At 39.4% G+C, this 14,487-nt stretch overlaps 1 protein-coding gene across 21 annotated transcripts in view; it reads right to left on the minus strand.

The window, feature by feature from the left end:
• The window catches only part of DLG2 (discs large MAGUK scaffold protein 2), a 1,060,789-nt gene that overhangs the window by 674,044 nt on the left and 372,258 nt on the right, over positions 1-14,487 (minus strand). The window contains exon 1 of one of the 21 annotated variants that reach the window (XM_075742464.1): positions 6,189-7,182. The exons of 16 other annotated variants lie outside the window; for them this stretch is intronic. In XM_075742464.1, the coding sequence (XP_075598579.1) occupies positions 6,189-6,290 (102 nt within the window). In that variant the 5' untranslated portion in view covers positions 6,291-7,182. Of the gene's footprint in view, positions 1-6,188; positions 7,183-14,487 lie in introns of those variants that run through there. 4 more of the 21 variants (XM_075742456.1, XM_075742462.1, XM_075742469.1 and 1 more) reach the window with 4 other exon arrangements.

The following is a 14,487-nucleotide window of genomic DNA, read 5'->3' on the forward strand; positions in this document are numbered from 1 at the left end:
TGTCCAGTCCAGTGCCCAGCCCCTGACGGCAGCTAGAAGCAGATATTCTGGCAAAATGTGGAAAAAAGGCCAGTGATACATATGATGCAGGGATTGAAGATCCTGCCTACAACAGAAGTTTCTTTCAGTGTATGTATACACTTTCCAAAAAATGAAAACTTTATTTAAAAAGCCACTTTTAGTGTTGTTTTCTTAATTTAAACTGTCTGCAGATTTGTAATGGAGTGGTTTCTCAGGGAATCTCCTAGCAGCCACCCATCTCCTTCATAGCGTGCAGGGAGCTCATGGGCCTGACAGTGGCAACAAAATCAAGCACAGTATTCTCACACAAGCAGAAATATTTTTAACATGTGATCTTGATGCTTTTAGAAAAAAGTCTGGGCATTGCCCATCCCGACGTTGGCCAGTGCCAGTGAGGGACAGCTAGTGAGTGAGCTCACTTCCAAAGAAGACTGAAAAGGAAATGCTTGTTTGCATTCCCTAACCAGGGACTTAAGTCCTATGTGATTGAGGAGATGGGCCCATTATTTCAGAGAATTCATGATCTAAATTTTTTTTTTTCCATTTGCAATGTAGCCAGACCTCACCAGTGTTACTTTCTCTGCTGCTTGCCCACTCAGGACCCTTGCCCAGTCCACTGTGTTCTCATCCTAGCCCCGAGCTGCTGTCTTCGCATCATCCTTCCTTGTGCCGTTCCTACACTTGCCCCACCTTGATCTTCCTGCTGCTGCCTCCTACCGCTCCTTAGACTTCTGCCATCCTTGTGTCTCCTGTAATATTGATTTCTGCTGCACCCATGCTGACTTCAAGATAACAAACTCAGGATCACCTACAAAGTTGCTGTCTATTCCTCTCTGATACCAGAGTACTTTACCACCGCAATGCTCCTCCACAGTTGGGAACAAGGAGTTCTGAAGAGTAGAATCCACTTTATAAACTTTTCAATACTGGGAGGAGTGCCTGGTAGGGTACTACAGCCTCCTAACTTGCTACTTTGAAAACTTCAGTCTGGTGGCCTTTGAGTACAATGCATAGTTCATCTTTTCCCACACATGTTGATGATGGGTGGGAGCTGCTATGGAGGGCTTGTACTTGTTCTTAAGCCAAAAGTATTAAAGTTTAGGGTGTTAGGCAATGCCTAACAGAAGAAAAGATACAGAAACCTGAAATTACTTGGGCTTACACCCCATGTCTAGCTTGCATAGATGCTATGCCAGAGAAGAAACCTCTCCCTGCCTTGAGTGCTGTACACTAACGCACAAATCCTCTGTGACACAACTGATCGTACTCAGAGCCTCTTGCCAGTGGCAATCTTGCATCTCTTCTGCAACTCCTTCTATTGCTTAAACACCACAGTGGCCTAACAAGAATAATATGTAGAAGAAGGCTTCTCAATGCCACTGTCAAATGTTATGCATAGTAAGTGGCAGTAATGTTCCAGCTGACTTACTCTGCTGATTGTCTATGAATAGGCAGTAAACTCTTTCAGAGAGTTCTGGAACCCTTTACAATACATCAGTCTCTATAGATGGATCACAGTAGTCAGAATGACCATGAACACATTGTATTTTTACATCTGTCCAGTTCTGTCCCCCAAAAAATCAGAACTGAAATATGTCAGTGGAGTCAGAGGTTTTGTCCACATCAGCAAGCAGCAGGAATGGATCCACGGAATGAAGAGCTGGTAAGAAGGACTCCACCACAACATTACACATATGCTTTATGTTTACTTTGAAATAGTGCTAATCTGTTTTTATAAACTGAATACCCCAAAGATTTTGCAGGGTACTTGGCGTGTTCCTGGAGTGCATCCTTCTGCTTAGTTTCACCAAAAAGCCTACTCTGTAATGCAAAACAAAGCTGCACACATGGGTAGGCCTGGGAGATTAATTTCAAAAGCTCGTTTATAATAAGAATGAATATTCTATCTAGTTGCATCCAGAAACCACCTCAGACTGTCCCGTGAAATTTAAAATCCCACTTGAGTTCATGGAGATGCATCAAGAAGCTAAAGCATGCAAGGCTTTGAGCATGGTCTACTGTGTATCATATCTAGTTGGAGAAGTATTTACCTGTCATCCCAAATTACTATTTCTTACAATAACCAGATCAAGACTACGACAATATAGAGACTATACTCAGCTAAGAACTAAGTGACATACCAGAGTTTGTTCAAGAGACTAATAATGATGGTAGAGAAAACTAGTAGGTTTCTAGTAGTTTGATCATGATAAAAATAATAAATATGAATGTCAAGACATTCAGTAATATTCTCTACTATTTGTTTGAATAGTAAAACCTTCTGTATTGCAGCAGTTTTGCAAAACATAGAAGTTTTGGCAGCTGAAGGAATAAATGGCTTTACTTTCACACTCACCTTGGATGGTGGAATAGGTCACTATTTGGCTATTTCAGCTAAAACAGGGAAATAATAGGAAAAAAATACCAAAATCAGCTATTGTGCCAGAGGACTGGTTGTGATAAATGTGCTAGGAGGAAAGAAAGGAGATGATAGGGAAGAGAGGGGGGTATATCTTATTCCTTTTAAAAAAAACCCAAACTTTTAAACTATGCTAGGACAGATATAAAAATAAACCTAAATCAAAAGGAAAGTAGGATTTATCAAAATACCTGGTCAAAGTCAACAAACAGGGAAGTCACTCATCTTTCAATGGAATCTCCTCAATATCTACTTTCAATATAGAGAGGTAAAGGCGATAAGACAGAAAAACACTTCCATGTGAGTGTCAGAATTGTGGCTGAAATGTAATTTAAGAAACATCTCAGTCAACCTAAAATCCCTTCCTGGTACTTTAATAAGACCAAAATGAACAGGATATTAAGAGCTGGATGATAACTCTTCTGCAGTACTGAATGAACTATTACAGGGCCCAATTCAGCAAAGTGAGTAAGCACATACTGACATTTAAGCGTGCATCTAAGTCTCATCATCTTCAGTGAGAACCTGATATATGTCTTGGCACTCCTCTCAGTGGAGATCTGTGAACGCAGGTCTATCTTACACACAAGCCATCCTTTAATCCACAGGCATAAATCTGTCCAGTAGCTGTAGAGCAACTCTAGGACTCAGGATATACATTCATGTCCCAGCCCTGAAAGATTATAAACGAGAAAGTTCTGAAAAACACCTCCTGGTACACAAGGGTTGTATTTTAAAACCTGCTTTATCTTCTCTCTGCTTCAGGTCTGTACCGCTGTGATGGAAACACCGGTACTTCCCTACCAGAAATGGGAGAAGTGTTTAAATATGTTAAAGTAGGTTGCAATACTACCCTGCCTTTCAAATTAAACTGCTCTGAATTCTTTGCAATTTCAAGGTCAAGAATCATAAAACTGGGCATCATTGAAAATAAAGGTCCAGGACATGGTCCACTATCAAAGTTTAGGAAATCAAGATGGAAAGGAAAGCTTCCTGCAGGCACAGTTAAGACTCCTCCACTGTCTTCTTTGCAACATATGGTGTAGTAAGGCATGCACACCCTCTTCCTGCCCCCCCAAATTAACTCCCTGGCACCACCTGTTAGGAGTGAGCAGACTGTAAAATTATTGCATTGGGAACAGATAAAAATGGGTGTGATGGTTCTGATGTGGTGCACTTCTCTCACTCACTTCTGTGCTCACAGGAAAAGAAGACAGCATCTGGCACAAAATTAAAAGTAAAAACTCTAAATCAAGAGTGTAAGCAATATTTCATTCTTGTAACTTGCACTGTCCTTTCGAAAGGAGCTAGTTAATAACCTGACCTGGTTATTTTATCACTTGGAGATATTTGCCTGAACTTTGAATTCTTTTGTTGTCTATTCCACTATTTATATTTTAAAAATCTTCTATTTTGAGGACCTGTTTTCTCCTCTGCCACCCAGAATATAAAGTGTCATTCCTGTGTATTACTCTCCCTCCCAAGTTCAGGAACCACGTGATTGTAGAAGTCATAATATTACGAGCATGCTTAGATCCAGGGTTAAATGCCATGTAACTAAAAGATTTCCTAAATCGAAACATCCTTACTTCTTGTTCAAACTTCTTTGCTTGCTAACAATGGATCTGCACCCATAAATCTAGAAATATAACCCTATGTGTCCAAAGCAAAAAGTCATGTATTTAGGTATGAGCTGAAGAACAAAAGGAAAAGAGAAAAAGATATTTGAAGTGAGGTGATACATTGGTATGTATAGAGAATATCCCATGTATGCTTGGTGGTGGTATCAAAGGGTACGAATCTGACATGTGTTCAACCAACCCAAGATAATTCAGTTCACTCGTGCTCCTTCTCATCTTTCTGAAAATGATCACTATCCTCCATGTCCACTTTTCATTTAAGAAGTGTTCATACACCACCACGAGAAGATAAAACAGGGACTGTGACTAACTTAATAAGCCTGAAGCGCTAAAGAAAGAGGAGGAAAAAAAAGTTTGAAATTTATGATTTTTATTCTCCTGCTTCTTCCTAACAGGATCTGAAAATCATGAAAGAACTTAAGCGCAGCAAAGAATATCCTTTGACAATCATGCTTACAGGCAGGAATACAAATTGGAGACCAGTCCCTAGGCCACTGGCCTACCTTTGTTGAAGGGTGGCTTGCATTTAATTTCCCCTGACTAACAATTCGCCTTTATTAATTAGAATGTAACACTTGAAAACAAGAGGGTTTAAGTTTTTAAAGTTAAAATAAAAAAAACCCATGAATTGCTTTTATGAAAAAGATGCAAATTAAAAAAGCTTTTAAACTGTTAAACTCTTGATGCTATTTATAACACTAGTGGCATCATGACACAGCAATTAAATTATAACCCTTTCGCTAATAGAACATATTTTTGCCTATTTAAAATGGAAGCGAAGGAACAAAAAACTTTAGTTCAGGAAAGTCTCGAGTAACCAGAGATGTAGGCAGGCTGTACTTTGAGGAAAAGAGGAAGATGATAGACAAATAAATTTTAATTTTTTGACTGTAACCTAATTTGAGTTTAAGTATATTCTACAAAGCAGTAGATGATCTGTCATTAACTTCTACCTGAATTACGTTTAGGGAGCATTGGGTCATCTATAGCTTATTTCATAAAGTTAATTCATTTTATTTAGGCTGTCACATAGGAACTCAGAAAATTATACTCTGTTCCCTAGTTTGTGGACTGCACAACTAAAATTTGATTTTTCTATCTTAGCTTAGCCATTTTTGAGGATTAAAAAAGTTACACAGGTGATTTAAAAATAATTACTATCACTACCATTTTTATATAACTTCTCATTTCCTACTCTATTTAAACATAGTGGAACAGTTTTAATATCATCAAGTATTTAAGGACAGCAAGGAAAAGGGATGGGACAAAATCTGTAACCCCCCTGTAAAATCATCGTGATTGAGTCAGTGATCCAAGAACCAAACTTATTTACCCAAAGATAATAAGTTTTAAAAACATGCCATCACTTCTGAATTATTTCAGTAAAATAACAAACAACATTGGTTATACTCTAATGTCAAGTCAGGATGTATATAGGGAAAAATATAGTCCGATCCAACACCTTTGTTAAAAAAAAAATTGGGGTGGGATTGCATTACACAGCCAGAAAAGAAACTTCTCTGGCTAACTGCGCCACCTTTTGATTTAAATTTAAAAAAAAAGAAATTAAATGATTGTCCAGTCCCTAGAAGAAAATACTTATTTAAAGATATTCCTGTGGACTTAAAAATGGGTTCAGCAGCTTTATTTATTTATTTCTTACAGAGAAGTGCAGAGCTGTATACTTAGTATTGCTCTTATGGTTAAAAGCCATGTCAGCAATATACATGGAAAAAAATGTATTAATTCTGGATGGTTTGTGTTTTTCTAATAACAGTATACACATAAAAATCAATAAAGCTGAGCAAACGGCAGAGTAGTGGCTTAGTAATCTTAGCTCTGTCAGCTAAGTATACAATCAACTCTAAAACAAATGCTTCATAATCCGTTAGATTCTCCTATGTAAATCCATACTCGTACAACCCTGGGAAATAAGAAAGCTTTACTTCTGATTTTTTTCCTAACATTTAAAACGTATCGTCTGTAAGCCTAATTTATAGCCAGCGTATCGCAATTTGCACTCAAATCTCTAGTCAGACATGAAATTAAATAGCACAGATATTCAAAGGAGTTACGGCATGCATTTAAATACATTAACCACATCCTACCTTGCATCCAAACATCAACGATAAAGTGTTGTTGGTGCATGCAACTTTGCAGTGGCAAATCATTGGTGTAAAGCAGTCAGGATTTTTAACAATAGGGCACATTCCTTTAGTGCTGCAGTAGTGGCAGCCTACTGAAGGCTAAAAACAAGTAGCTAACACAGCACATGGAGTGGCAACATATGCTGCTCAACAGCTAGCTTTTCTCTTGCCGGTCAGAAGCAGCCTGCTTGAATCTCTACCTGTGTCCCATTCAGCCATCCCCTTCTTTGTTGATGAATCAACGATGCAGCATTGATCACGAATCTCAGGATTTCCCTTCCTCTGGGAAATTAGTTTTTACATTGGGGGGAAAAAAAAAAAAAAATTGGGAAAAAAAAAAAAAGAGAGAGAAATGGAAATGAGGGGGACTAGCAGGTGTGGCAGTATTAGCATGTAAAAGGATGTAAACGCCTACTCATAACAATCACATAAGATTGTCATGCTAGCTGAAGTGGGCTGAAATTATTCCATCGGAAGAAAAATACTGCAGCTCCTGATTTGGTAAAAAGCCAGTGAGTTGCTGCAATACATAGTCATTGTGGGGAGAGAAGAGAAAAAAAAAATTACTTATCTAAGAAGCCAGAATCCTCAGCCTTTATCAATATGCATTCCAGTAAGGATTCCCTTCCCAGCGCCTCCCCGAGAAAAAGAATCAAATCAGTCGCAACTCCGGAGAAGCGATGACCTTTGCTTTCCCCAAAAAAGATGAATCTCAGCATGAAACAAACTGTACTCAAAGCTGAAAATCCCAGATGAGGGGAGTTTGCAATCAGAGAAATACAAGTAACATTTATCCAATCCTGGCTTGCCACATGGGAGCTTTCTCCAGGCACAAATTTACAAATAGACAAGTTGAAGGATTGCAGGAGACACTGAATAAAGATATGAAGTTACACGGAAAATGCACCAGCACGAAGCTTAAAACGCAACCCTCTCTAAACTCTGCTTTTGAGGCGATGTAACTACTGACTCCAGCTAGTGCTCTTCTCCTGTAACCTGCAAACGGCTTGCTGTATTCCAGAAGTGCAATAATTAAAGAAGTTTGGGAGCATAACGCTGGTTTGGATTCAGTTACAGCTGCCGCTGTTCCTTCAGTTAAAGCAACACCAGCTGAAAATGCATAATAAAGCACTTGGATGAGCAAACCGCTAGCTGTGCTTTTTAAGAGGATTATTTATATCAAAAGTTGGATGAATATATCCTCCAGTTTTAGGTTCGGCCATGGCAGACACACAAATATAAAATGAAAAGGCTACGATATAGAAAGGAAAACGATGTCTTCAACGATTTCACAGCTGATAGCAAGGTAAACCCAGCAGTTGTTTCACAGCGACTTGACCCTGCTTTTTGCGACTCACTAAGCTCTGCCCATCAAATTAGAAACTCTTTCTAAAGAAATGAGAGCAGCTTGTCTCCCTGGCAATCGCAAGTGCGTTCTTAAGGCACAACTGAAACAGTTTTCTGTAATAAACCTGAAATAAAAATTCGTTATACAACAAATGGTAAACGGAGCGTGCTCTGCATGCAGCCAGGTCAAGCAGTATTGAGAGTGAACGGTACCGAATTTTCAAGAAGATCTGCCTGAGACTGCAGACCCTAATGTAGGAGACCTCCTCTATTAAGATTTTATATTTATATAAATGTATATAAGTGTGTGTGTATTGCAAGTATGTATGTATCTAAATTTTGAGCAGAATTTCTTCAGCGTAACTTACCCTCACTTTGTAAAGTTCAAAACCATAAAAGACCGATTCTCTTAAACAGCTTTGATCCTACTCTTTCTTTTGCACCATCCAGTAACTTTATTTTTATCCAATTTTTCTGCATAGCTAAACTTCAACTTGGTGTAATATTCTCTGGTTGTTGTCTCTCACTCTATATTTTTGAATTTAGAGCTTGCAAGAGCCCAAGCTCAGGAAAATGACAGTAGTTTCTCGATTGCAGTGACAGATAGAACTGCTCCACAGTTAGAGTTACAGCCCAGTTCCATTGCTGAAGATTTATTTCCTGCAAATAACAGGCCCTTACAACCCAGTGTCTTCAATTCACTCAGCTTATACTGTTTTTTCCTAACAGCCTGGACACGAGCACTACATGTCATGGGAGCTCACTACGTGGATGCCAATCAATCGGCTATCAATAATCTAAGTTCGCCTGACCCGTTAGCCCAAAGTGACATGGCAGCAGCACTGCCCTCTGACTTGCTGCGCTAGTTAGCATCCCAAACAGCGACTGAGCCTGTTTAGAAACACACTACGGAGACAAACAGCAGCCGTAACATTGCTGAATCTTTGATCTGTTTATTCCTAGCCTGCCTGTCTCATTATTAAGCTATATATTATACAGATTTTCTTTCAAGTACTGTCTCTCGCATAACCAGCACTGGTGTAAATATAGAAAAGTGTAGTTTCCATGACAATACATTCCATAGTTACAGCCAGCAGCCACTATCATTAAAACATGAATCACAGTGCTACCTTAAGGTGTGAGCACGCTACATCACTGGCCTTAGAAGCGTTAATTTGGGATGGGGGTGGCATGACAATATTTTTAGGAGACACTACTACAAAATGCCAGAAAACTGTGCTATTTAACTGTTTTAGCAGTTCTAATATCCATCCATCTTAGACATTTCAGTGATCAGTAATGCTCTCAATCTGTCCTAATCATTAGCATTTCTAATATAAGACTACGTCGCATCTGCACTTTTCAATGTTTTAAACACGATGTCCTGAATGAAAACTGGACTCACAACCACGCAAATGTGATTTCCGATTAATATTCAAAGGGCCTAATTAAAATCACCTGCATTTAATTCCAAATTCAGATTTCAAAGAAGGGAAGGAAAATCAGCCAGTTAGCCTCTTGGATCTTTTGGATCTGACTGCATTCAGCTGGCTCGTGCTCTCAAAAGGGAGGACATAGTTGCTCATTTAAATCCCCAGTCCATGACACTGCTGCAGATTTTCAACCAGAAGAGGTTTAACCTGTGATTTCATTTCAGTGTTAAGATGCATCAAACACCAATCACCTGAGTATCGCGCAAGGCACGAAATACATCCCTTCACACTCCAACTAATTGTTGCTTTCAAGTGAAAAACAGTTACCTGACGCACAGTCATTTGGTAGAAGATCAGAAAAGGAAGATTCATTGCAATGACAGCTTGGAATAATAACTCATATCACAACTGGCCAAGACATTTATTTCAATTAAGTGACAACCACATATAGAAAACCGCCATAAGAAAACATTTGCTCAGAGATCTTCCTCTTTTTTTTCTTTTTTTTTTTTTTCCCCAGTAGCACTCATCACAGACACTGAAGTAAATTGCTAATTGCCAGGAAAGGCATTTAAATCACAGTCATACTGTGGGAGCAAGTGTTCTTGGAAAATCTACATCCACATTTTCACTCTGTCTGATGGAATACGCAGAAGAACATACATTGTGGGTGTTCCTGTATGAAAAAGAGAGTCCAGAGACCTGCTGAGTTTTGTGAGGCCTTCACCTCTCTTTGGACTTGAGTGCACCGATCCAGCCTACTTGCTCACAACCACTGTGCTGCCACAGTGAAGTCCACCTCTTTTGCCGTTAGCAAAAAGGGAGAGTCCCAGCAAATTACAGTGCAGTTATTGTCAGAAGCTTCAAGTAAAACGACCCGCCAGTGAACAAAAGTCACCTGCTACTGTCTGAGCTTAGCCTTTGCAAAAGTTACTCTCTCCCTCACCCGCTGGATTTGGCAGGAACAAGAACTGTTGCTCCACTTCTCATTTCCATTGGGTTCGTTCTGCTGTAAAATTTCTCCTCGCAATTGCCTTCACTCAACCTTTCCGGGTTTTCCAATGATGTCTGCCTTTCACAGTGCACCACTATGTGGAAGTCCATGCATTAGCTTGGGACAACTGAGTGGCATTTCTGAAGCGTTATGATCATTTTTGCATGGTACTTCCTCACCTAATGCATATATACCTCCTCCTGCATTGAAGCTAGTTCAAATGGCAATACTTAGCCCTGCACCTGACATATCATGTGAGAATCAAGAAGACCAATATTGATAAAAATAAAAGTAAAGACCTGGAGAGTCACAAAGAATATATTTGACTATATTAGCATGTTTGTTTGGGGTTTTGTTTGTTTGTTTGAATTTCCCTGCTGTTTCTCTTGAGGAAATTATTTAAGTTGTGGTACTATAGTGTAGATTTATGTATTTCCCCTTCCCTATTTTCACTACTTTTTGTTTCATTGCCACACCATGAAAAATTCGTCTAACCCCTTACCACATCCCTTAGATACCAGAAGATCAAGATGATCTATAGACCCTTGGCTAAGCTATATGCATTGTAACTTTCTTCTAATGTTTTTGTTAGAGTTCAAAATCACCTTCTCTGTTGCTCGTCTCTGAATTCCCTGTACGCTAATCAAGCCTCCTAAAAACTAAACCTGTCTCTGACAGTGATTAAAGAGAAGATGTCTTCTCAAAGAATCATATTAGATGAAAGAAAAAAAGAAAAGGCTTGTTACACCACAGGTAGCACGTACAAAAGGAACCAGAGAACATAAATATAAAACAAGCTTGAAAGATCCCCATCAAAATAGAAATGACTGCACACAACCATGTCACATGTTCCTTAAGAACAAAACAGTCCCAAACCTCTAGTCTAAACCAAAGTTTTCACAGCTGTCCTGTCATTTGGAGGGACTCTACTTAGGGCATTTCAAGGACCTCAGCTATGTCTACGCTTTATGTGAGCTGGTCATTTTGGGGAATAGAATGAAGACAAGTCTTTATTTTGCTGCTGTTTGTCTGTTGGTGAGCATCAGAAGCCTGGGCTCAGTTTGTCTTTCAATTATCATTTAAAACCACGCAGGAAAGACCCTGCAGTCACCAGATAGAAGCTCAAGAGCAGCTAAATCTGATGGAGGAACTGCTGTTTTGTGATCTAGCCACACCTCATGCAGAGCTATGTTTGAACCTTCCCTAAGGAGTAACATGAGACTGAATTTTCACCCCGCTCTTAGAAATGGGGACAAGGGGATTTATTTTTTTGTGTGTCTAAAGGCTCAAGGACTAGACCAGATCTGGGCCAGTCCTGCCATAAGAAGGAGATGAATAGGGCCACTAGGGTGGAGGTGGGACAGAATGCCCTGGGGACATCTATATAGAGACAGGTTTGCTTTTTGTGCGAGATGCCGTTACTACTGCTGGGAGCCATGTCTTCCGCTGTCATGAGCAGCAGCTGCTACATCTCACCCAGCGGCATGTGGAGCTAGCTTGGCTTTCCCAGATCTCTGTGCACAGACAGGGATGAGTTGCCAGGTGGCTCCTGCCAACAGCAGACCCTGCTGGTGGAGAGCTGCTTTGCTTTACCTAAACCTGACAAGGGCATGGACAACTCATGGTGATAGAAAGTTCTTCTTGAGCACCTTGAGATTACAGCATGGAGGCAGATAGATAGGCAGAGGACAGCTCAGATGCTCTGAAAAACACCGATGCATAAAGAATTCAGATGCGATAGGCAGCTTGGAAAGGATTATATGACTCAATCTCTTCACTTGAAGATGGAGATAATGCCTTCCAATTAAATGCCCATATCTCTAAGTACACAGTCATATAAACAGTGATTTTTAAGTTAATAGGAATACTCTTGCAAAAAGTACTCGTGTTTGTAAGCATTTACACATTTTAAAGTGCCACATTACCAGCATAGTTTTACATTTTTAACTAGTGGAAAAACTGTCAGAATTATTTCTGAAAATAATTTTGATCTGTTAAATCATTTACAAAGTCACCAATGTATATCACTGATGATGTACGTACTTTTTTAGAGTAACTTCTTTAGCCAAGTATAAATTTAAAAGAAAAATGAGAGAGGGGAGAAAAATTACTCGAATTAAATATCAGCTTGAAGGAAAAAAACAAGGATATTATTGCCAGTCCTCAATAAGTACCAAACATGTCTGCTTGTCTGGTTTCCTATTTCTGTCTTGCTTTAGACTTTTTAAGATTTTCTGTGACAAATTAAAGAAAAATAAAGGCCTGATCCTACTGACACAGAGTGAAAACACTCACAGAGCACATTCAGAATATCTGTGCCCCACTTTAATGTCATTATGTAAACCCACTGATTTCTTCAAGTGATTATAGTGTAATACACATGTACACAAATGAGCTTGGAATGATCAGTTTAGCCACCACACACTAGAGTTCACCAAGGACTACAAGTTTCAGTATTTACCCAGGCTGCCGGGGCAGAAGGGCGATTATCCTACGCTGAATTTTGTGTTACTACACCATTGCTAGCACTAAACTAGCTAGCTCAGCTATCTCAATACATGCGGAAGTTATTACACCGCACACATATTTACTGTGTGCATTAAACAGAGGCATAACCTGGCCACAGTCCTACACATGGTCACCAGCTCTGCACACATGTCCTTTCTGCTGTGTGCAAGTGCAACTCTTCCAGTAGGCAGCACAGTAAGTGGTAGCAATTTTCCAGTAATTTTCCAGCCTATCCTTGAATCCATGTAAACTTCTACTTCCATAACATCCTTTGGTGAGGAGTTCCTCAGGCCTTCGACTCCTCCTATGATGATCTGTCTTTATTTGTTTCTTTTTAATCTTGCTTCTAATATCTTTATCCACTGTCCCAAAATGTTGCAATGGAAGAGACAAGGAACAGTCAACTCCTATTCGTCCTCTCCATGTCACTCATGATTTTCTAAACCGGTGCTGTAACTCTCTAGCTGGTCTCTTTGCCATAATGAACAGTTGTAGCCTAGTAGATCTCAGTCTTTGTTATAATAACAGCTTTTATATATTTGCAGAAGGTCATTGTTTATCCCAACTTGTTCTACTTAATTCTTTCAAACTTCACCATAACTTTTACTCTATAAAATGCTTAATGCCCTTGGTCTTTTCCCCTAAAGTCTCTCCATCCCTCTCCAAGTGTGCATCCAAACCATGACATTGCCCAGCAGAATAATTCCTTCCATCTCTCACTTACAGTAATTCTCTAAATATAGCCCAAGTTTTTTACATTAGCTTCGCAATAGCCTCACATTTTTCACTGAGACTCACTCTGGGATTCATTTCTACCCAACCCCACTACATCTTTCTCTGCTTCCTGGCTAATCAATACACATTTGGTATTCGTGCAATTGGATATCCCTTCCTACATGCATCACTTCACATTTGTATTTCATGCTATTGCTCTCAGGCCATCTATTTATGTTTAACTTTACATGTGCCATTCATCCAATAAATTCCAGGGTGCTCAAACTATGGACTTTAATAAAAAGTACTTAGAAGCAATTCTTCCCAGGATTTAGACTAGCTGGAGACTAGTTTAGACTACCACAGAGCTTGGTGTTGCCGGTGAACTTGCTGAGGGTGCACTCAATGAGGTTACTGAGAAGATAAATACACTGCTTAAACCTCATTGCCTTTGGGTCATACAAAATTCAAATTTTGGTGGTCATTAATGGCCCATATAAGTGGGAAGTCAATAGGGACTATACCTGACTGAAGGAAAATAGGGAGTCTATCTAAGAGCCATGGGTGAAATGCTGTTATGATCTAAATAAAAGTTAGGAGACAGAAGAAATGGCAAAATCAAAAACAAATAAAAAAGCAAGTAAAAAATCATTATTACCTTGACCATTTCCTGAAAGTGTTTCAAAAAGGCCTGGCATTAATTTTCAAATGCGGTTCCCATAGTTTGCTTTTATTGGAAAGTCAATGTCTACACTACCATCTCTAGTACCGAGCAGTTCAGGTTGCTGCTGGCGGCTCCAGAGAGGAACCACCGGAAACCAGCCTTCATTTCTTGTGTCATATGGTACTACTATTTAGAGGGGAATGATAAGCCTAAAGGAAAAGTACTTGATGAAAGCAGAAGTAAAAATAAAAGGATGATTCATCACAATTCACAAGAAACAGAGAAGGTCAGGCTTTTTGGCACTTTGGAGAAATGAATTTTTCACATTACTAGCTTTTTGCAGGAAACTCTGATATCTTGATTGCAAAACGTGATTAAACAAAGCCACATTTTCAGACAGACAGAAATAAATAAATAAATGGACCAAGCCTGAAACTAAATCCTATATTGTAAAGTCTTACATTACTTGCTCCATATGGTTAAGACTTACTATGTGTAAGGGTGCAGGCACCCTTGCTGCGTGCTAACCAGACACACATTTTGTATCAGAGACGAGCCCAGGCTGTCACCACGTGTGCTAGAAGCAGGAGAACACCTTTG

This window comes from Balearica regulorum, chromosome 1 (assembly GCF_011004875.1).
Source record: "Balearica regulorum gibbericeps isolate bBalReg1 chromosome 1, bBalReg1.pri, whole genome shotgun sequence".
NCBI classification, from domain to species: Eukaryota; Metazoa; Chordata; class Aves; order Gruiformes; family Gruidae; genus Balearica; species Balearica regulorum.